The sequence below is a fragment of the Cetorhinus maximus genome, chromosome 6, assembly GCF_964194155.1.
Source record: "Cetorhinus maximus chromosome 6, sCetMax3.hap1.1, whole genome shotgun sequence".
NCBI classification, from domain to species: domain Eukaryota; kingdom Metazoa; phylum Chordata; class Chondrichthyes; order Lamniformes; family Cetorhinidae; genus Cetorhinus; species Cetorhinus maximus.
The window spans coordinates 64,445,366-64,469,579 of record NC_135884.1 but is presented as its reverse complement, the minus strand read 5'-3'; the positions used below and the strand labels follow the sequence as shown (position 1 = coordinate 64,469,579).

The 24,214-nt window shown below is 44.5% G+C and overlaps 1 protein-coding gene across 2 annotated transcripts in view; it reads right to left on the bottom strand.

Annotated features, from left to right (window-relative positions):
- Positions 1-16,442, bottom strand: part of rassf1 (Ras association domain family member 1) — a 91,959-nt gene extending 75,517 nt beyond the window's left edge. The window contains exon 1 of one of the 2 annotated variants that reach the window (XM_078543795.1): positions 15,557-16,442. In XM_078543795.1, coding sequence (XP_078399921.1) covers positions 15,557-15,896 — 340 coding nt within the window. In that variant the 5' untranslated portion in view covers positions 15,897-16,442. The remainder of the gene's footprint in view (positions 1-15,556) is intronic. The other variant, XM_078543794.1, reaches the window with a different exon arrangement.
- Between the last annotated feature and the right edge of the window lie 7,772 nt (positions 16,443-24,214).

Sequence of the window (24,214 nt, the reverse complement as noted above, 5' to 3'; positions counted from 1 at the left end):
GCTCCTGCACCCCCTTCAAAATTTCACCCCTTATTTTATATTGTCTGTCCATGTTCTTCCTACCAAAATGCATCACCTCACACTTCTCCACATTGAACTTCACCTGCCATCTATCTGCCCACTCCACCAGATTGCTTATGTCATTTTGAAGTTCTATACTGTCCTCCTCACAAGTTACAACATTCCCAAGCTTTGTATCATCCACAAATTGTGAAACTGTCCCCTGCACACCAAGATCCAGATCATTAATATATGTCGGGAGAAGCAAGGGCCCCAATACCAACCCCTGGGGAGCTCCACTACAAACCTTCCTCCAGCCCGAAAAATATCCATTGGCCATTACTCTCGGCGTCCTGTTTTTCAGCCAAGTTTGTATCCACATTGCTACTGTCCCTTTTATTCCATGAGCAATAACTTTTCTCATCAGTCGTGTAGTGTTGTGTTGTGTGGCACTGTATCAAATACCTTTTGAAAGTCCATGTACACCACATCAACAGCATTACCCTCATCGACCTTTTCTGTTACCTCTTCAAAAAACTCCAGCAAATTAGTTAAACATGATTTCCCCTTTAGAAATCCACGCTGGCTCTTCCTTATCAACCCATATGTTTCCATGTGACTACAATTCTATCCTGAATAATTGCTTCTAGAATCTTTCCCACCACTGAAGTTAAACTGACTGGTCTGTAATTGCTGGGCCTATCCTTACAACCCTTTTTGAACAAGGGAGTAATGTTTGCAATCCTCCAGTCCTCTGGAACATCCCTGAATCTAGGAAAGACTGAAAAATTACGGCCAGTGCCCCTGCAATTTCTACTCTCACTTCCTTCAGTATCCTTGGATACATCTCATCCGGTCCTGGTGCCTTGTCAACTTTAACTACCAACGTCTATTCAACACTTCCTCCTTATCAATTTTGAACCCTTATAGTGACAGAGTTTCCTTGTCTGTCACCTTGGTCTGGGTAGCATCTATATCCTTGGTAAAGATGGATACAAAGTATTCATTTAATACCTCAGCCATGGCCCCTTCATCCATGTGCAAATTCCCTTTTAGGTCCTTAATCGACCCTACTCCAGTTTTTACACCCTTTTACTATTTATATGCCTATAGAAGACTTTGGGATTCCCCTTTATGTTGGCTGCCAGTCTTTTCTCATAATCCCTCTTCGCTTCTCGAATATGCTTTTTCACTTCCCCTCTGAACCTTCTGTATTCCTCTTGGTTCTCAATTGTATTTTCTACCTCACACCTATCATAAGCACACTTTTTCTTTCTTATCTTAATTTCTATCCCCTTTTTCATTCAGGGAGCTCTGGATTTGTTTGCCCTACTTTTCCCTTTCGACAGAATATACCTTGACCGTGCCCGAAGCAATTCTTTTTTGAACGCAGCCCATTGTTCAGGTACGGTTTTTCCCACTAATCTTTCATTCCAGCCTTTCTGGCCCAGCTCCATTCTTGTCCCATCGAAGTCGGCTCTCTTCCAGTTAATTATTCTTTCTCTGGATTCCCTATCGTCCTTTCTATCATCATCCTAGAACATACCACACAATGATCACTGTCTCCTAAATGTACCCCCACTGACACTTGATCTTCTTGGCCCACCCCATTTCTAAGAACCAAGTCCAACAGTGCGTCTTTTCTTATTGGATTGGACACATATTGCTGTAGAAAATTTTCCTTAACACAATCTAGGAACGTTTGCCCCTCTCCATCCTTTACACTATCACTCTCCCAGTCGGGCAATTAAAGTCACCCATTATAACTACTTTATAATGCTTGCATCTCTCTGTAATTTCCCTGCAGATTTGTTCTTCTACGTCCTTCTCACTAGTTGGCGGTCTATAGACTACACCGAGCAATGTAATTGCACCCTTTTTGTTCCTTAACTTCGATTTTGTCCTTGAACCCTCTGGAATATCCTCTTTCTCCAGCACTGCAAAACTCTCCTTAACTAATACTGCCACCCCTCCTCCTTTCCTATCTTTTCTGAACCACCTTTAAGCCAGGAATATTTAACACCCAGTTCTGTCCTTCCTTGAGCCAGGTCTCTGTTATTGCCACAACATCATATTTCCACATAGCAATCTGCACCTCTAACTCCCCAATCTTATTTACCATACTCCACATTTACATACATGCATAGAAACCCTAATATAGATTGTTACTTTCTCCCTCACCCTGACTTCATCTATTATCTTACTATTCTCTACACTAGTGCTATCTGTCCCTCCCAGTATTTTGTGCACCCGGTATTCCTCTCTAACATTTTCTCTTGATTCCCACACCCCTGCTGAGTTAGTTTAAAGCCCTCCCAACAGCACTAGCAAAATGTCCCACAAGGAACTCAGTCCCAGCTCTGTTCAGATGCAATTCGTCCAGCTTGTACAGGTGTCATTTCCCCCAGAGCCAGTCCCAGAGTCCCAGGAATCTAAAGCCCTCCCTCCTGCACCATCTTTCCAGCCATACTTCTGCGAAATGTCTTGACACGTTCATCTACATTAAAAGCAATCTATAAGTGCAAGTTGTTGAAGCTTTTGCATGGTTTCTGCCAATAAGAAAGTTATCCTAAATCTTTATAAATCATTGGTTAGGTCTCAGCTGGAGGAGTGTGTCCAATTCTGGACAGCATTCTGAAGAATGTCAAAACCTTAGAGAGAGGCCACAGAAGAGTTACTGGAATAGTACCAGGGATGGGGGATTTCAGTTATTTGGAGAGGCCAGAGAAGCTCAGATTGCTCTTCTTAGCACCAGGATGGTTAAGGTGAGATTTAATAGAAGTGTTCAGAATTATGAGGGATTTTGATAACAGTAACAGGAAGAAACGTTTCCATGGTGGGAAAGTAGGTAACCACAGGACACAGATGTAAAATAATTGGCAAAAGAACCAAAGGGGAAGAAGAGTTAATGCACACTCTCGGTGACTCCCCCCCCCGTCACGGGCACTCTCGGTGACTCCCCCCCCCGTCACGGGCACTCTCGGTGACTCCCCCCACCGTCACGGGCACTCTCGGTGACTCCCCCCCCCCCCATCACGGGCACTCTCGGTGACTCCCCCCCCCCGTCACGGGCACTCTCGGTGACTCCCCCCCCCCGTCACGGGCACTCTCGGTGACTCCCCCCCCGTCACGGGCACTCTCGGTGACTCCCCCCCCCGTCACGGGCACTCTCGGTGACTCCCCCCCGTCACGGGCACTCTCGGTGACTCCCCCCCCCGTCACGGGCACTCTCGGTGACTCCCCCCCCCGTCACGGGCACTCTCGGTGACTCCCTGTTAATGTGCACTCTTACAGCAACTGTTCTGATTGAAGGATGCCAAATCTGAGTATCAGGAACAGGAAACATCAGGCTGTGATATACAGTTCAAGAAGTTCAAGATTGTTTGAATAATGTGATTATTTTGAGCAAGGACCCTGTATCTTGAGACACTAGTTGTTCCGCTTCACATTGGACCAGGGCCATATCCCTGACTTTGTGTGGGATCTGCTTGACAGGAGAGTCACAGGAGATAGGGTGGGTAGCACAGTAACTATTATCTGGGGCACACTGTTTTGCTTTGGTCAGCATGAGCTGCTGGCTCACATAGAAAGTGTCGTAGGTTAGAGACTGAGAGTCTGGCAGCACTCTTGAGTCAGAAGGCTGTGTGCCACTCCAGAAACTTGAACATGTATTCTCGGCTGACACTCCAGTGCAGTACTGAGAGGGTGCTGCACTGTTGGAGGTGCTGGTGCCGTCTTTCGGGGGAGATGTTAAACTGAGGGCCCATCTGCCCATTCAGATGGACATAAAATATTTCATGACACTATTTGAAAGAAGAATAAGGGATCTCTTGTTTACTGGCCATTATCACTGAAACAGATTATTCGGTCATTACCTCATTGTTGATCATGGATTCTTGCTGTGGACAAAGTGCCTGCTGTCTTTCCTACATCACAACAGTGACTACAATTCAAAAGTGCATCATTAGCTGTAAAGTGTCCTGAGGGGTGAAAGGCGCTATGTAAATGAAATTCTTTCTTTCCTTTTCTTCAGATTTGAGTAGGTACATCTCTATATTGCACTTAGTCATTTATCAAAAAGTAAAAGCAGTCAAAAAGGACCTTTTTTTTCTCATTGTTTTGACATGTGTTGGGGTATGAGAGTGCGTGTGGGTGTGAATTTTCTGCTCATCATGGAGAATGATGTTAATGATGAGGAATTGCAGGTCCCCAATGTTGCCATTAAGCTCTTGCCTGGTCTGAGCGCAGTGTTGTACAGTACAAACTAAAGCCAAGGACTACAAGCACATCACAGAAAAATGCTCGCAGCTACTTTGGGTACCCCCACCTGCAAGTTCTAATGTGGCTGGTGGGATGGGCAGTCCTGCAAAACAAACTCATGTACTGTAAATACTTAGACACCAAATTTGACCTCAGCCTCAATGGAAAGTTGCCATGTGCTCGAAAAGAGAATCAACTTCCAAATGTCTCACTATTCTTGATACAGGAGCTCAATATGTTGAAAGGTAGCATTAAGGAAGCTGGTTGGTTGCTTGCATTTTATCTTTTGGCCTTTCCTCCCCTCACTGGGGCACACTTCCCTCCAGTTCCTCACACAGCTGGCAGGCTCTTCATGTGGGAATGGCCATGAATGCGACAAAGCTCTGTGGCTGAGAATGGGCAGCAGAACATCTTTTTAGCTTGACAGCTAATGGAAAATACTAATGTATTGCTACTTGCAGCGTGAAACGGCTGGCTTCACCTGTTCCTCAAATTTCCAATGCCAGGGTAATGCCAGGTACATAGGCCTGTATGTGTGTCTTGTTATCCCAGCTTGCAATGAGTCAGTACCTGGGAATTGAGCTGGATTTCTACAGTGACCCACAAGGTAGGTTTCTTGCAGGGTGATTATGTACACATTCCGGAGCGTTCTTTTGCGAGTAGCTCACGTTTTGACAAGGATAGGCCCTCATCGTTGTGCTGGTATATTCTTGTTGCTAGTCCTGTTTCCTGGCTTTGTTGTCCCTGAGTGAATCCACTTTTCAATGAGTTTTTACTGCTTGGGCTGGAAGCCCAGTGCCTGGGGTTTGGTTGCTTTCTTCACGGTATTAGTTCACAGGTTTTCAAATTGGAAGACTTGCTTTTAACAGGAGGACCACGAGAAGGTTGCTCTCTCCCTCCTGCCTCCCAATGCAACTGCACTTTGAGAGTCAAGTTACCCCTTTGGCGAAAAAAAAAATGATTCAAACATCCAGTGAGGAATTGTCACAAATATAAAACCGGCCTTGTTGAAATATCACAACCTTAAACTTGAGCCCCAATATTGAGGTGTTTTACTTAAGCAATAGATGTACATCTTTTTCACTGAGCAACTGGCTATTACATTGAGGAGCAGGAACCTGAATGCAAGATTATTCATAGGTACTAAATAGCAGCCACATCCTGTGTCTTTTTTTTGCCTTCCTCCATACCACTAAAATGAAATGTGCTATAAAAGAAAACGAACATAGCCGTAATAGAATCAGATCTGCAACGCGGCTACATTCCTCTCCCAGCCATGAGGTCAGACATGTAGCCACACGCTGACTAATCTCACTGGATGTCTAAAAAACTCAATTACTTTAAGTGGACAACTTGCCTGTAGGGTCCTTGCAACAGTGAACTGCCCAGTGGCCTTCATTCACACAGTGTCCTTTCAACTTTGTAACCTGGAAGTACTTTCGAGTGATCTTACGGCAAACTATCCTCAATCTGGACACTCCTGTGTAAAAGGTGCAAAGAATCAGGCCAGCATTACAGTTGAACGGTCTCCCAACACTCAAGTTAACAGCTGTCACTCAGCAGGGACCAATGTAAATTGTGTCTCAACATTGAAAATGACAACTCATTCCCAGGCCCCTCTCAGTTTTCATATAGACTGTACGACCATAACCCTGTAGGAATCAATACCTTCAGGGGCGGGAAAAGATGAACATTGGAAAAGAGGAGGGGAAAATTATGTTTTACCTTTTGAAACCTTGGTTTTTTTAGCATAGATGACAGATGCAGACACAAGGGACAAAAAACAGTGACATTTTAGAGGCTCAACTGAAAGAAGGGTGAAGGTGAATTGTTTTTAAAAGAATCTTTCTTATTGAAAACACACATTTTGAAAGAGACTCGTTTCTTCTGTACAATGAACACATTCTATAGGGAAAATTACTCATTCAAACAGCTGTTACTTCTTAAGCACAATTCTTTGCCAACTCAATGGAACAATTAACAGAATGAAAGATGGCACTTAAACCAGAAGAAATAGTTTTATTTGTTACAGCCAAGCACAGTGTTGCCTCTGTGATAGGACTGGCTGGGTTTGTCATAATGCATCGAGTACAGCCAGTCACTGGGGCAATATACCACAATCTTGACTGCTGTACAATAGATGCAGACCTAAGGGAGTATAACGGGTTGGCTCTACACTTGTTGAACCCTTACAAATCATGGGACTGCATGGTACTGGACAACAAGATGGACACTGGCATTTTACTTAGTGGTGCTGATAGTTTGAAAGTCTTAGCTAGTCATACGTAGCCCCCTAAACCACAGTGCCAATCCAAGATCTAGTGGGCATGGGCACACAGCACCAAATGTACCTGTGTGGCAATTACACAGGCTGACTGGTTTGGGAATGTTACATTGGTTCAGTTGCACTGCTTTTTGGGCTATGTTATTGGAACAAAAAACTTTGGAAAGTTCAGCCGCATTAAAGCTGGTCTCTCCTGTATTCCAACTCACCCAATCTACACTGCCCCTCAAGACCTTTGACGCTATCATCTTATCCGGTAGATAAGTTAATTATATTATCTGCTTTCAAATTTATTTCCCACTAATTTACACTTATGGTCCTACTAGTCTAATTGGCTTGATGAGATATCCTGCATACCTTAAGCTTCTGTAATTTCTCCTCACAGCTGGTCAACTTCACACTTGGTGCATCTTTGTTGCTCTTTGCAACTCCTTCCATCTGCTCCTGAAGTGTAGTGACTGAGATCTGCCTCAACATTGGCAGGGTGGGGGAAAATTTCCATGGGGCCACGTTTGCCATAAATTCGACGGAAGAGCCATGAAAACTCTGGAAATGCGATGTGAATATGTTATCTTCTCAGGATATCTGCGGCCATTCTGCCGAAGGTATGGTGGATAAATGGGAGAAACTCACACATAGGTCCCATTCTAGAAGTTCAATCCCTGCCATTATACTTACTTTTTGACTGTGCCTCAATATTGAAAGTATCGCTACTATCCCTCCATTGTCTTCGTGTGGTAATTCTATTCTCTTCATATTAATTTTCAATCATCATCTGACTTCCCAATTGGGCAAATTATCTAAATCCACTTCGATCGCAACTGCTTTATCCATTTTAGTTTCTTATCTGTTGCATATTTTAACTGGTTCCTACATCTACCTCATTTATGTAGACAAGAAACAACAGGGATTCCCAACCTGTGATACTTCATTGCACACCTCCCAGAGGCTGATGCTGCAAGTACTCTCTGTTTTCTAATTGTAATCCAACTTTCAAACCTAATCCACATCTACCCTAAGCCTCATTTTAAAAAAATTTGACTTAGAAATCTTGTCATGGTCCTTCTAAAAGAGCAAATAAGCTACATTTGCCGGGTGGGCAGAGTGAGATTTACTATAGAGCTGGCGGTGCTGCATCTACTGTCAATGGTAAAATTGACCAGACATTGCTATATCTGCCCTGGTAGATATAGTGTTTGAAGAAAATGAAAAAAAAACTCATTTCTTTTTAAAGGTCCCTATGACTTTTCTCCCAGATTGCTCATAGCAGTACTTCCTGGATTTCCAGGAAAATCTATCAAATTTAATATGCCCTAACTGGCCCAGCAGTACACAATGCTGTACTTTGCATAGCAGTGCCAAGGCCTGGCCTGGCAGTGCCAATGCTGTACCTGACAAAACAGTGCTTGGTACAGACCCTTAAGCACTACATGTTCCTGAGCAGAGGCATATGAGATGTCAGGCCCTGGCTGATGCACATTCAGATGGTGAACTCAGGGGTCCTGCCATGAGAAAGCGAATGCCTTCAGAGCATCGGAAACCTACAAAGGCACTGCATTGAATCTGAAGATGAGTGGCAGGTGGCAGGGGAGTTCAACACCATCCTATACAGCACCAGGGAGGATATCACAGAATCGTTACAGTGCAGAAGGTTACCATTCAGTCCATCTTGTCTGTACCGGCTCCCCGAATGAGCAATTCACCCTGTGCCATTCTCCTGTTTTCTCTCCATAACCCTGCACATTGTTCCTTTTCATATAACAGTGTAAGTCCCTTTTAAATGCTCTACAGTGCATAATATCCTAGAGCATCTAGCAACTGAGTCACATCTGCACACACCTCACAGAACACAGAAACTTCCTAACACACAAGTCTGTGCATAAAATGGGCAAATAGACCTGCTGAGTTTTTCCAGGTAATTCTGTTTTTGTTTTGGATTTCCAGCATCCGCAGTAGCTATTTGTTTTTAAATAAACTTCAGGATCTATAAACCCACATGTACGTGCAGCAAGGCTTAGATCTCCTGTCTGGCTTCCATGCTGTTAGTCCTCTTCTTCCTCTGACAAATAAATTGGGGAAAAACATCGCCTTCATTCTTAGGAAATTAAACCAACAAGAAAGAGCCGCAATGCAGTCTTCCAAATAAATACGTTAAAGGCTATATAGATATAAGTCCCCAAGGTGCTGTGCTGAGGTGAAATGAGACAAAAATTCAACCAGAGATATTAGTAGGTGTGTCAAAGATGTGGATCTTCAGGAAAGAGAGAAATAGCGAGATGGAGGGGTTTAGGAAGGGAATTTCATAGTCTTGGGCCTAAGCAGTTGAAGGCATGAGCGCCAATGGTAGGCTAATAGAAAGCAGACTATCATTAATAGAGTTACGGCCAATAACAGGAGATACCGGCTAAGAGGAGTTACTGAGCTTGACATTGTGCAAAAGCTGTCAAATAATAGAAGTACAGTTATTCTAACATGGTGTTTTAATACTAAACTCTGCAGTTTAACTCAGGATAACTCCTCTTCTCACACTATCCAGGATTAATTGGCACAGAACACACCGGAAGTGTATTCTGCCAGGAATGAAGGATCAGCACTTGAACTTGTTCTTCAGCTGAATTAAAATGAAGGAAGTGCCACATGGGGGGTCTTGAGGGTGGAGTATTGGTTACAACCACGATGATAAATTGTCAGGGCACTTTGTTGACCTTAAAGGCACCAGCACTAAGAGGGGAAGGGGTAATTAAAGCTTCAAGGGAGAGCCAGAAGGGTTTTGGGGATTTTTTGGAAGCAATGGGGCAGGATTTTTATAGCTTTATCTCCGTTGGCAGACAGCGGGTGGAAGGTCAGGTTTGGAGAGTGGGGTGTGGGCAAGTAGGGTCATTACCACTCTGTGGTAGGGAAGCAATTCACCAGGAAAGACTGAGGCAAATGATTTCAGCTGCTGTCCAGGATGTTGCTGCCCCCTCCGAGATTGCAAGAGGAACGGAAGGTGATCAGTACTGAATGTGGCCTCCGCTGCTAAGCATGAAATACTGACAATACTCTGTAACAAGGCCAGCAGCTCAATCATTTTTATCTGTGGTCAAATTGAAGACTGTTTTTGACTATTCTAGCCACAAATAGCATATCTGAGTTTAGCAACTTGAGGTTTTTCTGAGAACAGTTTACACTGAAGTACAGCCCATGCTATTCGAGGAAGTTTGAATTGCAGAGGCCTCTGACATCCATTCACATGAAATTTATATTGCTGCACCTTCTTCAGGTACAAACACCAGAAAGATCATCAAGGATGTATGTAAGCATTGCTGTTCAGCAACAAAGGAATAGTGCGCATTTAACTTTTGCACTGCTTCTGTTCTTTTGGTCACTATTTAGGATAGGAGTTAGTCTTCAGGAAATAAAAATCAATCTCCAGGGCACTGCTACGAGCAATCTGGGAGAAAAGTCAAAGGGACGTGAATAAAATTTAGATTTTTAAAAACGTTTCCTCAAATACTTTAATTTAGGAGTTCAAAATGTATTGGAAGCGGTATAAAAACATAAGGAATAAGAGCAGGAATAGGTCATACAGCCCCTCAAGCCTGATCTGCCGTTCAGTAAGATCATTGGTGAACTTCCACATCAACCCTACTTTCCTGCCTATCTCTCAATTTTCTTAGTGCCCAAAAATCTATCATCTAAGTCTCGAATATAATATATATATATACCCTCTGAGTGAAGAAATTTCTCTTCATCCCAGTTCTGAATGGGGAGTCCTTATCCTGAGACCATGACCCCTAATCCTAGATTTGCCAGCCATGGGATGTAGCCAGTCAAGAATCATTCAGCCGAGCAATTAAGAGTCTGTTTGCTTTCCAAGTGGCATGGAGAAGTGGCAGTGCAAGGATGAACATGTTAGGTGATAAGTAATGGAAGTGTGGAGGGTGGGGAGTTGGAGGAAGCAGGCCATGTGATAAGACCTCCGGGAATACACCCAGAGTTGGAAAATTGGACTTCGTTCACTGGAATAAATGTCAGGTAGAAGAATGGTAAGGAGTCAGCACCATAGCGCTAGACAGAACACCAGAATTGGCTATTGAGATAGAGACTAGAACATTATTTAAAAATGGAATTAGTTAAGTATTTGGATAAAGATATAGACAAGGGATCAGAATAGATAGTTGCAGTTGATAAGTTAGCATCGGTAGAGGTGCAATGCAACAAATGGCCTTCTACTTGTTTTGTAATTTCTAAGTAATTTCCCCTCAATTAAATTAATCATCACTTCCAATGTGCCAGCTCAGCCTTCAACCAATGGAAGACAAGAATATTTGAGGACCAGGATCTCAAACTGGAGACTAAGGTCATGGTTTACTAGACAGTAGTGATCCCCTGGCTCCTATCCGCTTTGGAGATTGGGACCACCTACAGCAGGCACCTCAAAGCACTTGAGATGTACCACCAGCAGTACCTTTGAAAGATCCTCCAAATCCAGTGGTAAGAAAGGCAGTCCAACAGCAATGTCCACTCCCAAGCCAACATGCCCAACACTGAGGCACGAATCATTGAAATCCAGCTGTGCTGGGCCAGACATGTTGTTCATTTTCCTGATACTAGACTCCTGAAGCAAATGCTCTACTTGGAACTCAGTCCCAGGAGGACAGTAGAAATGCTTTAGGGATGTCCTCTAAGCATCCCTGAAGAGATCAAACATACTCATGGAAGTCCCTGGCTTATGATCGACCAAAATGGAGACAGCTCATTCAGGAAAGCACTAAGCATGTCGAGAGGCTTTGTCGGGAACATGCAGAGGTGAGGTCGAGGCATTGGAGGGAATGCACAAACTTCCAAACCACCCAGCTACCCAACCCTTCAAGCACGACCTGCCCCGCATGCGGCAGAGTCTTCAGATCGCACATTGGATTTATCAGCCATCTCAGAACCCACTGAACCGGAGTGGAAGCAAGTCATCCTCGATCCCAAGGGACTGCCTAGGAAGAAGAAGAATTTCTATGGTTCTAAGCTGCACATAAGAGTTTGGCAGTACAGAAGTTGTACAACATCAGTAGAGGTACAGTCAATGATGCAGGGCACTGCCGGCAGAAGTTACTGAGCCTGCCAACGTCTGACAGCAGTACATCATCCGTAAAGGTGCTGTCAGTAACACTGGGTGTGGCTGGAAGAATTTTCGCAGCTCAACAGTGTGTATGAACCAGTTAAAATCAACCACTGAAAGTGACAATATTGCTGGCGATGCACTCCCCATGTTAGGTGATTTTTCAGTGAAGTGTCACACCACTAATTTAAACATAAGAACAAGATTATGCCATTCAATCCCTTGAGCCTGTTCCTTAAGACTTAATTATACCATGGCTAATTGGTATCTCAAATCCATTTATAGGTCTTAACAAAACATCTCCTACATTGAGAAATGCAGATTTATCACTTCACTGATGTCACTGATTGCCTGCACCAATTGAAATAACTCTGGCAGCCTCTCAGCTGCTGATTTGGGACTGGCAAACATTCTCAGCCACGCTGGAAGACGAAGCCTCATTATATCCTGTTAAAAAAATATTTTGAACATTAATGTTCTGGTAAGATTTTTAATTATTCAGAACTCAGTCCAACCAATACAGGGTACATCAAACATCAGGCCAAGTGCCTTGGTCACATCCCTAAATCTCTACTGAAAACATTGCAATGGTAACTAGACTTCAAAGGGATTTCATTGGCTGCAAAACGTTTTGGAACATCCTGAGGTTTGAAAGACGCTGTATAAATGCACATCCTTTCTTTCTTAAACATGCGCTTCCTAGGGAACAGCCCTAACTGCCAGCCTCATAACATGGCATCGTGGATGTCCTGCCCCACAATTTTTTAAATGGACAGAGAATTGCGTATCCTGCACGCACAAATTCCTGATGAGCACAGCTAGCGGGCGAGGCTGGCCAACAGTACTCATTGGTAAAATGGATGCCACCATGTTTACTAATTGAACCACGCAGGAGCTGAAGGAGCAGATCAATAAATTAACAACTGAATTGCTTATTCCTGTCTGGTGCAAAAGTAAAACAGGAAAAGTGGCCAAACCATGGCTTACAAGGGAAATTAGAGATAATATTAGATGCAAGAAAGAAGCATACAAATTGGCCAGAAAAAACAACAGGCCTGAGGATTGGGAGCAGTTTAGAATTCAGCAAAGGAAGACCAAAGGATTGATTAAGAAGGGGAAAATAGAGTACAAGGATAAGCTTGCAGGGAACATAAAAACTGACTGTAAAAGTTTCTATAGGTATGTGAAGAGAAAAAGATTGGTGAAGACAAATGTAGGTCCCTTACAGTCAGAAACAGGGGAATTTATAATGGGGAACAAAGAAATGGCTGACCAACTAAATATATACTTTGGTTCTGTCTTCACAAAGGAGGACACAAATAACATACCAGAAATGTTGGGGAACACAGGATTTAGTGAGAGGGAGGAACTGAGAGAAATCAGTATTAGTAGGGAAATGGTATTGGGGTAATTGATGGGATTGAAGGCCGATAAATCCCCAGAGCCTGATAATCTACATCCCAGAGTACTTAAGGAAGTGGCCCTAGAAATAGTGGATGCATTGGTGGTCATCTTCCGAGATTCTATAGACTCTGGAACAGTTCCGACAGATTGGAGGGTAGCTAATGTAACCCCACTATTTAAAAAGGGAGGCAGAGAGAAAACAGGGAATTATAGACCAGTCAGCCTGACGTCGGTAGTGGGGAAAATTCTAGAGTCCATTATAAAAGATTTAATAGCTGAGCACGTGGAAAACAGTGGCAGAATCGGACAGAGTCAGCATGGATTTATGAAAGGGAAATCATGCTTGACAAATCTACTGGATTTTTCGAGGATGTAACTAGTAGAGTTGATGAGGGGGAGCCAGTGGATGTGGCTTATTTGGACTTTCAGAAGGCTTTCGACAAAGTCCCACATAAGAAATTCGCGTATAAAATTAAAGCGCATGGGGTTGGGGGTAATGTATTGAGATGGGTAAAAAACTGGTTGGCAGACAGGAAACAAAGAGTAGGAATAAATGGGTCTTTTTCCTAATGGCAGGTAGTGACTAGTGGGGTACCGCAGGGATCGGTGCTGGGATCCCAGTTACTCACAATATATATTAATGATTTAGATGAGGGAACTAAATGTAATGTCTCCAAATTTGCAGATGACACAAAGCTGGGTGGGAGGGTGAGCTGTGAGGAGGTTGCAGAGATGCATCAGTGTGATTTGGACATGGGCAAATGCATGGCAGATGCAGTATAATATGGATAAATGTGAGGTTATCCATTTTGGTGGCAAAAACAGGAAGGCAGATTATTATCTGAATGGATAGAAATTGAGAGATGGGAATGTGCAACGAGACCTGGGTGTTCTCGTACACCAGTCGCTGAAGGTAAGCATGCAGGTGCAGCAGGTGGTAAAGAAGGCAAATGGTATGTTACCTTCATAGCCAGAGGATTCGAGTACAGGAGCAGGGATGTCTTGCTACAATTGTACAGGGCCTTGGTGAGACCACACCTGGAATATTGTGTGCAGTTCTGGTCTCCTTATCTGAGGAAGGATGTACTTGCTATAGAGGGAGTGCAGCAAAGGTTTACCCGACTGATTCCTGGGATGGCGGAACTGACATATGAGGAGAGATTGAGTCGGTTAGGATTATATTCGCTGGAGTTCAGAAGAATGAGGGGGGATCTCATAGAAACCTATAAAATTCTAACAAGACTAGACAGGGTAGATGCAGGAAGGATGTTCCCGATGGTGGGGGAGTCCAGAACCAGGGGTCACAGTCTGAGGGTACGGGGTAGACCATTTAGGACTGAGATGAGGAGAAATTTCTTCACCCAGAGAGTGGTGAGCCTGTGGAATTCGTTATCACAGAAAGTAGTTGAGGCCAAAACATTGTATGTTTTCAAGAAGGAGTTAGATATAGTTCTTGGGGCAAAAGGAATCAAAGGATATGGGAAGAAAGTGGGAGCAGGCTATTGAGTTGTATGATCAGCCATGATCATAATGAATGGTAGAGCAGGTTCAACGGGCCGAATGGCCTACTCCTGCTTCTTTTTTCCATGTTTCTATTAATGCAAACATCACACAGGGCACGCTAGGCCAGGGTAATTCCTCATTCTAACAATCGACTTCCCTCATTGCCAGGAGGAAGGGCAGCCAGGAGGTCCTATTTTGTTCATCAATGGGCATCGAGCATGGGTAGTGAGATGAGGTCCTCACAGCACAATTCAGTGTTTCTTTGGTGTTCCTGCATGATCCATTGAGAGTTCAGTAGCTTTTTTAAAAAAAAAGTTCCAAAGTGCTTAATCGTGACAACAGTGGCCCCTTTAATGGGGTTTTCAAAACTGACACTTCATCAGTTTTCACTGTGTTCCACCTACTCACATTTTGCAGCCTAACCTGGAAGATTTATTGTGGAGTGGGTGGACCCATTTTAAACACTGTTTTCCTGCCTGATCTCACAAAGCTACTTCTTTTTGTTATTCTGAACGTTTGAGAGATTGAGAATCCCACAATGTTAATCTATTACCATATATAGTCTTACAACAAACACAGAATATACAATAATATCATGCACTATATGTATCAAGACATGAAGCATTAAGATAATATGGTATATATAGGCACTGAATTAAATTCGATAATATAGGATATACATTAAGAGTTAGATATGATATAGTACATATGCCCCTAGACACATAATGCATTAAATCAAACACAATATATTGTATGTTGTAAACAATCCCTTTAACATACTTTCCGTTGTCTTTTCTGTCTTCCAAACTGATCCACCAACTCGTTTCGCTGAAGATAGTCACACCCCATCTCTATAACACGTTCCCTCCTAATAATGATGCTATTTCCCAAATATTTTCTGTTTTATATATATATATATATCAGATTAATTCGTCTTCGACTGGAGTATTTTAAATGCATGCTTGTACAATATTAAGATACTTTTGATTGTGTGTTTCCTTCTGACTTACTTGCGCACTGTAGACTCTGCTTGTACAATCCCCAGATGAAGTCCCCGCACAGGTCGCACCAGCTCGGCTGAGTCTGGGTGCAGGGGCTGAAGTCATGTCCTTCCCCCGGTCTCTCGGTCAGTCTCGGCTCCTGGTCTAACAGCAGCAACAACCGGTCCTTCCTCTCGTGTCTGGCAGCCTTGCCCTGGCCGCTCGATGCCCGGCTCCTGGGGTTGATCCTCATGGCGTTGGTCCTCTCCAAGCCCGAGGAGCGGGAGACCGTCCGGCTGCTGCCCGGGCTCAGAGCCCGGTCCGGCCGCCTGTCGTCTCTCAGATCCCGCAGCTCGATCAGCTCCGCCATTGGGGGGGGACGGGGAGGAGGGTGACAGGGCGGGAGAAGGAGGGAGGGAGAGAGTTTAAATTGCGAGGGAAACTCAGGCTGAAGACATGGGAGGTCAGAGGGGTTAAAATTAAATTATCCAAAACATCTCACAGATAAGGAAAAATACAAAATAGTTTTTTTTATATATAAAGTCTCGTAGGCAAAAGAAATGCAACTAATCCCAGCTGGTAAAACTGCAGGAACCAGAGTAGAAACTAAATTGAGACAAGTTGAAGAGTCCTGGTTCAGAGACGGAGTCAGTCCGGATTAAGGTTACGTTCCCATCCCAGCAGTTTCTCTCCCAGTACCAATAAATGCTCAACTCGCCCCTAACTCCGAGGACAGTTTAAGATCAACGCAAAGGTCCGCCCAGAGAACAGATCGTGTATCTCAAACTAAAAACACAAATGCCTTACATCAGGGGGCGATTTAGTAAAATTAATTTTAAATTCAGATTGGTACGAAATGCATCCAGTAGTTACGGCAGTCTGTAATTTAACTGAAAAGAAAGGGGAACTCCCTTAAGTAAGTTGTAAATTGGTCGAGCGGATGAAGAATGTGGGAGGAGCTAGTGTCGAAATTTCTTCTGAGAATGTTCAGATGCAGCCTTTTTTTCAGAGTAGGGCCAAACATTGCTGGAAAAGGCACCGCCTGAGGTTTCCTTTCACTGGTCGCTGGGGTTTGATGGACCATGAAGGATGACATGTTGTTGCCTCTGTCCGAATAAAACCCAAAAGTGCCACTTTGAAGGGACAGCACGAAAATAACAATCAAGTGGCTGTGATGACTGTAATGTGGTATTTAATAAACCCAACCTCACTTTTTGTAAGTGTAAATAACCTACACCACATGGACTGCAGCGATTCAAGAAGGCAGCTCACCACCGCACTAAAGCTTGGGGCAGCTGCCGCAAAGGCGCAATGGGGAAGGGTCGCTGTCTAAGACCTTTCTACCACAGCGCACCGAGAGACTGGGAACTGTTTAGAGCCCCTCGGGCTGTACAGATCAAAATGAAAGGCTGTAAATGATTGTAATATTGTTTGTACTGATGCACCTGGTGATACATTTTGTAAAAGTTTAACCTGGATTGTACCCTTGTAATGTTGTTTTTGAAATGGTTTTGAATGTGATTGAAGATTTTTTATGAATAAAGTATATTTTTACAAAAAAAAAAGCTCACCACCACCTTCTCAAGGGCAACGACAGTTGGGCAATAAATGCTGGCCTAGCCAGAGAAACCCACATCCTGTGAATGAAAATAAAGTATAACCCTGGGTGGCTGTAAGCCCAGTTCAACTCAGGCTGGGAGTCAAGTTCGTTATGAAATGTCAGACACAAGGGTCTGAGATTGGCGCTAGCATCCCAGTGTTTTACTGCCCATTATTCTGGGCTATACTTTATCGTCTGATGGCAATAAGAAGATGGTAACTCACACCTACATGTAGGGAAGAAAGACCGTTGACTAAAGACTTTATGCAGTTATTGCATGCGATCCCCACATTATCAGCAGAGATAAGATACAGTATTACAGATGCCCAGGATATTTTGTCCATTTTATATAAAACAATAGGAATGGCACTGGTTTTATGCGTTTATAGGGACGGATTTCACCAGCCCCCTAGGGACGGGCTGTTGGTGTCCCTACGGGAGACGATGGATATGCAGCAAAATCTATTTAGCTGGGGGATACACCTTTACTGATGGCTGTGAAGATCAATCATTCAAAGGCAAGTGCCACACATGAAGCTGCTACATGACCTTGAGTTGTTGTTTTTGGCATCAGTGCCTGTTGCCAAGCTGATGTTGCCACTGGTCGTGGTGGTGGCGCACACTGGCCCACAGGAGGTGTCGTCATTTCCCTCTTTTGCCAGCTAGTGACTCCCAGGTGCGATAGTGGATGTTTAAGGCCTTAATGTCACACTTGCAAACATCCTTGAAGTGGATCTTTGGGCACCCTCACTGGTCATCTGGCTCCAGCTACCTCACGTTACAGAAGTTCCTTGGGTATAAGGCCATCTTCCATCCTGCAGACGTGCCTGATCCAGCGAGTAGTTCAGCTCTGCAATGCACTGCCTGGAAGTGTAGTGGAGGCAGGTTCAATTGAGGCATTCCAGAGGGCATTGGATGATTGTTTGAATATAAACAATGCACAGGGTTACGGGAAAAAGGTGGGAGAATGGCACTGAGTCATAAAGCTCATTCAGAGAGCTGCTGCAGACATGATGGGCTGAATGGCCTCCTGCACCTTAACAATTCTGTGACTCTGTGATCCACTGAAGCTGTCTTTGTTTGGGCCATTGCACTTGGGGGCAAACCCATCAAAGACACCCATCACGCAAACCCATCAAAGACACAAGTTTGTGCATTCCACCTAAGAAACCGTGAAGCCAAATGCCAGCTTAAAGTAACCTGGTGTGGAGCAACACTGATGCATTGCGAGCACCCTATCTCCTTAGGAGTCACCCTTGACAGATGCCTCACCTTCAAGAACCACATCGAAAAGACAAAGGCAAAAGTGAGCGCACGAAACAACATCCTGAATAAGCTCATTAACACAAAATGGGGAGCAAACTCGAAAACATTGCGAACCAGTGCACTTGCTCTTTGCTATTCCACTGCCAAATACGCCTGCCCTGCATGGGAAAGATCTACTCATGCTAAGAAGATGGATGCCATTCTGAATGCAAGCTGCCGACTTATCACAGGTTATTTAAAACCAACAAACACCAACAGCCTATATATCCTAGCGGGTATCGCTCCCCCTGATATAAGAAGAACGGTAGCCAGCAAGAAAGAGCGACTCCGTCAAACAGCAGATGAGAGGCACCCTCTACATGGTTATTTACCTACACCCAGCTGCCTAAAGTCAAGGAAGAGCTTCATGAACAGTGTTGTTCCATTACAATCAACCCCATCTGAAGCCCACATTGCCTTGTGGAAAGACCGGCTCGCCAGTCTTGAACAACCCCCAGCGATGGAAATTCTACCAGATGAAAGCCTTCCCCCAGGAGTTAATTGCAACTGGGCAACCTGGAAGTGCCTTAACAGACTTAGGACTGGTGTAGGTCGTTCAAAGGTGTCACTGAGCAAATGGGGATATACAACCAGCCCGACAACTTGTGAATGTGGAACTGAGCCACAGACTATGCAACATCTCCTGCAATGTCTATCGCTAGAGGAACCCTGCACTGTTGCAGATCTTGCCGAATTCAACAACAAGGCACAAAAATGTGTCCAGTTCTGGCTGGGCCATGTATAGATTGTCTGTGAACACGATAAGAAGACTTGGGAGCTCTGCCCTTGAAAGGACTGCTGCATTCACGACTTTGTCCTTCCAGACAGCAAAGATGGAGATTGATGAGTTTCTTTTCCTGATAGCTGTAAGACGTCCATGTAAGTCACAGCCATACAATAAGGTGCTGAGAACACAGGCCTAATAAACCATCAGCTTGGTCCTAAGTGAGGTGAGAGTGACTGCCCTTGACATCAAAGCAGCATTTGATCGAGTGTGGCATCAAGGAGTCAATAGGAATCAGGGGGAAAAAATCTCCACTGGTTGGAGTCATACCTAGCACAAAGGAAGATGGTTGTGGTTGTTGGAGGTCAGTCATCTCAGCTCGGGACATCACTGCAGGAGTTCCTCAGGGTAGTGTCCTAGGCCCAACCATCTTCAGCTGCTTCATCAATGAGGTCAGAAGTGGGGATGTTCACTGATGATTGCACAATGTTCAGCACCATTCGTGACTCCTCAGATGCTGAAGCAGTCCATGCCCGAATGCAGCAAGATCTGGACAATATCCAAGCTTGGGCTGACAAGTAGCAAGTAACATTCCCACGACACAAGTGCCAGGCAATTGCTATCTCCAACAAGAGAGAATCTAACCATCGCCCCCTGACATTCAATGGCATTATCATCGTTGATTCCACTACTATCAACATCCTGGGGGTTACCATTAACCAGAAACTGAACTGGACTAGCCATATAAATACTGTGGCTACAAAAGCAGGTCAGAGGCTAGGAATCGTGAGATGAGTAACTCACCTCCTGACTCTCCAACGCCTGTCCACCATCTACAAGGCACAAGTCAGGAGTGTGATGAAATATTCTCCACTTACCTGGAAGAGTGCAGCCTCAGCAACACTCAAGAAGCTTGACATCATCCAGGACAAAGCAGCCCACCTAATTGGCACCCCATCCACAAACATTCACTCCCTCCAACACCAACACACAGTGGCAGCAGTGTGTACCATCTACAAGGTGTACTGCAGGAACTCACCAAGGCTCCTTTGGCAGCACGTTCCAAACCTACAACCACTACCATCTAGAAGGACAAGGGCAGCAGATACATGGAAATACCACCACCTGGAAGTTCCCCTCCAAGCCGCTCACCATCCTGACTTGGAACTATATCACTGTTCCTTCACTGTAACTGGGTCAAAATCCTGGAACTCCCTCCCTAACAGCATTGTGGGTGTTCCTACATCACATGGACTGCAGTGGTTCAAGAAGGCAGCTCACCACCACCTTTTCAGGGGCAATTAGGGATGGGCAATAAATGCTGGCCTAGCCAGCGGCACCCACATCCCATGAACGAATAAAAAGTGTCAGTTTGGTGTTAGCCCATGCATGTAAAATGCTTGTAAAATGGAGGGAAGGCAGGAGTGGCTATTGCTTTCTTGCTGCCATGGTGTTACCAGTCTCGGGGAAGGTGGAGGATGGTGCTCCTGACCAGAGGCCAATTGTGTTACTTAAATGGCCAATTCAGGGTCTCTTCCTGCCGCCACTGGTATTTTACCATGGGTGGGTGGGCCTTCCACTGTGTGGGGAGACTCCTTGGTGAACCCTGGCAGCCTCCCCGTGGCCTTGGGAGGGTGCCCTCTAAATCAGTTACTCTCTGGCTTGAGACAGAACCACTCCACTCACCCTCAGTAGCAATAGCCGCCCTCACAGCAACACCAACCCCACCCCCACCTTCACCAATTCCTTCCATCCAACCTTGTCAGGGTCTGCCTGAGTGGTCCCGGTGACTTCTGAACCCACTCAACTTGTTGCAAGGGTGGTGTGCATCACTGCTTCCTCTAGATGAGTGAAGTCCCAGTAGTGACCACCAATCCTGGGTGGCGCTCCTGAGACTGAAGAGCTGCCAGCCCTTCGATCAGGCAGCAGCTCTTGGGGGCGAGCTCCCCTCATTTTAAGGTGCAGGAATCGTGATGGTCACATATTAGTTGCTGGATGGACTGAAAAGGCAGCCCCTAAAGGGGATCCCCTAAAGGCAGGGTTGCACCCGTCTTTCTGGCTCATCGTCAGGACTCCTGCCATCCCGATAAAATTCAGCTCACCTAGTGTCTTTAATATAGTAAAATGTCCCATAGAGCTTGACAGAACCAATGAAGGAGACAATAGGGCAGGTGACTAAAAACTTGGCCATAGAGGTAAATTTTAAGGAGCAAAGAGAGGCAGAGGTTTAATAAGGAAAATCCAGAGTTTTGGGCCCAGATAGCTGAAGGCATGGCTGCCAGCGGAGGGGTGAAGGAAGTGGGCGCTAGACATGAGGCTATAGCTGGAGGAATGAAAAGTTCAAGAGGGTTGTAGGGATGGAGGAGGTTAGAGAGAGGGAAAACAGAAAGGCAACCGCACAAGCTCTCCCTCAAACTGAGCAGGTACCACAAATATAATTAAAAATAAAATCTAATTAAACAAAAACAAGCTCACAATATAAATCACACCATTATTATTGGTGTTAATGAGACACTCACTGGTCACAGAAGGCCCCAAGCCTTCTAGTGGACACAACATTGCAAAGCAAAAATTTCATTGAAAATAGGGGTGTGGTGGGGTGACAACACAGACCCTGTACTGTGAAACATGATCATTGCATCAGGCTCATTCTCCACTACCCTTGGCTATTGTAGCAGGCAAGCTGGTGTCCTGATAGACACTGACAGCCAGTGAGCTCGAGCAGTTGAAACGTGACAGGACCATCACTGAAGGATTAACAGTTATGATGCACCTGCTGTGCATGTATCCAATGACAACATTAGTGAGAGATTACTGGAGACAGTGCACTCATCAGATCCCCAGCTTCAGTGCTGCTTTGCTTTGCAGGACACAAGGGTGACAATCAAGGCTGTTCAATAGCATCAGAGGCTGAACTAGTGGAGTAGATTACATGGAATGACATTGAAAGTACAACAGAAACAGGCTCTTTGGCCCAACCATTCTGTGTTGGTGTTTATCCTTCACATGAACACTTGGAAAAATCCCAATGTGTCCATTCTGTTCCCATATCCCTTTATCCATCTTTTCCTTCAACTACCTAGCTAACCTTCTCTTAAATGCTGACATAATCTCTGCTTCCATCTCTGACTCTGGTACTACATTCCACAGCCTCGCAGCCCTCTGTGTAAAAGAATTTCTCTAACTCTCCATCCTAAACCTCTCCCATTTATTCTTATATCTATGGCCCCTATTTCTAGACCCTTCAATCTACAAAAACCAACTGTTCCTATCTATCTGTTCTATCCCTTTACCACTTTAATCCTAATCAATTACCCTATAATCTCCATTGTTTCAATGAAAGCAGCTTCGATTTAAAAAAAATCTTTGTATTTGTATTTCCGCAGAGTAGATAGTATCTTGTTGAATCTTTGCTGCATTCCCTCTATTAATTCCTATAATGTGAAGGCCAAAGCTGCACAGTACCTCAACTGTGATCTTACAAATGTTTTAGATTTACTATTAGATCTCAACTTTTTTATTCTATACCTCTTGCTATAGAACCCTGTGCTCACTTAGCTTTTTTTTAGGGCTTCAGCCATTATTGCTTTTACTGTCCTTTTAACCTGAATCCCCAAAGCCCTCTGCTCTTCAATATTGTGCAGCTTTCCGCCATTCAAAGTTTAATTATAGCTTTTAGTTATTTTAAATCAAAAGTAGCACCCTCATAGTTGATGATATTGAATTGCACCATTTTTTTGCTCATTCCACCATCTCATCAATATTTCCTGGTGGCTCTCAGAATTATTTAATATTCTTCCTGTTTTAATGTCATCTAGAAATTTGGCAAGCCTTCAATCCTTTGATACACATCCACTCTCAATAGAATCCTGAAACATAATGTCTAGGGCCTTTGGTGTTTCCTCCCCTTTTGCACTCAGGATCCTTGAATGTATCTGATTAATACTTTGGCTGGGACTCTCCAGCCAGGCCACAGTGGATGTGGCAGGCCAGCCAAAAGCCCATTGACTTTCAGCGGGACCAGAAGATCCTGGAGGTGAGCGGGGCCGGAAAATCCCGGCCTTTGTCTTCCTTTAGTTTAAACTTTTGTGTTTCTGCGGGAAGGAAAGATTTGTGCCCCAAGACATGTGTAACACAAAAATAGCCCTCTTGTACAAAAACAAAGGGGATTGCAGTGACTGCAACAATTACCGAGGCGTCTCAGTGTTAAGTATTGTGGGGAAGGTCTTTGCTCACGTTGTTCTGACCAATTTGCAGACCCTGGCATCATGCATCTACCCTGAGTCTCAGTGCAGCTTCAGAGCTGGCAGACTGACAATTGACATGACTTTCTCACTGCAGCAGCTACAAGAGAAGCGCCGCGAACAGTGCAGACCATTCCACATTGCTTTTACAGACCTCACCAAGGCCTTTGACCTTATCAGCAGAGACGGAGGCTTTAAACTGCTGTGGAAAATAGGCTGCCTGCCTGGTCTCCTGGGCAGTATTTCTTCTTTCCACAAGGACATGCAGTTTTGTCAGTCACAGTGGAACAACATCGGACACTTTCAAGATCAGCAGCGGGGTAAAGCAAGGCTGCATCCTGGCACCAACTCTTTTTGGCATATTTTTTTCCATGCTGCTATTGTTCGCTTTCAGCAACACAAATGTGGGTGTCTACTTGCATGCCAGAGCTGATGGCAAGCTGTTCAACTCGGCAAGACTGCGCACCAAGACCAAACTGTGCAATGTTCTAGTCCATGAGCTGCTGTTTGCTGATGACACCTCGCTGGCATCCCATACTGAAGTTCACTTGGAACAGCTTGTAGATCAGCTCTCCCGGGCCGACAAGGAGCTGACAATCAGTATCATGAAGACCAAAGTTATGGGCAAGGACGTGGAGACTCCACCTTCCATCAACATTGACAACCTCACTCTGGAGGCTGGCAACAGCTTCACATACCTTGGATCAACAAATACCTGTCCCTTGGTGCTGAAATCAGCACCAAGGTTGCCAAGGCTGCAACTGTCATGTCAAAGTTGAGAAGTCAAGTATGGGCCAAAAGCAAACTAACCAAAA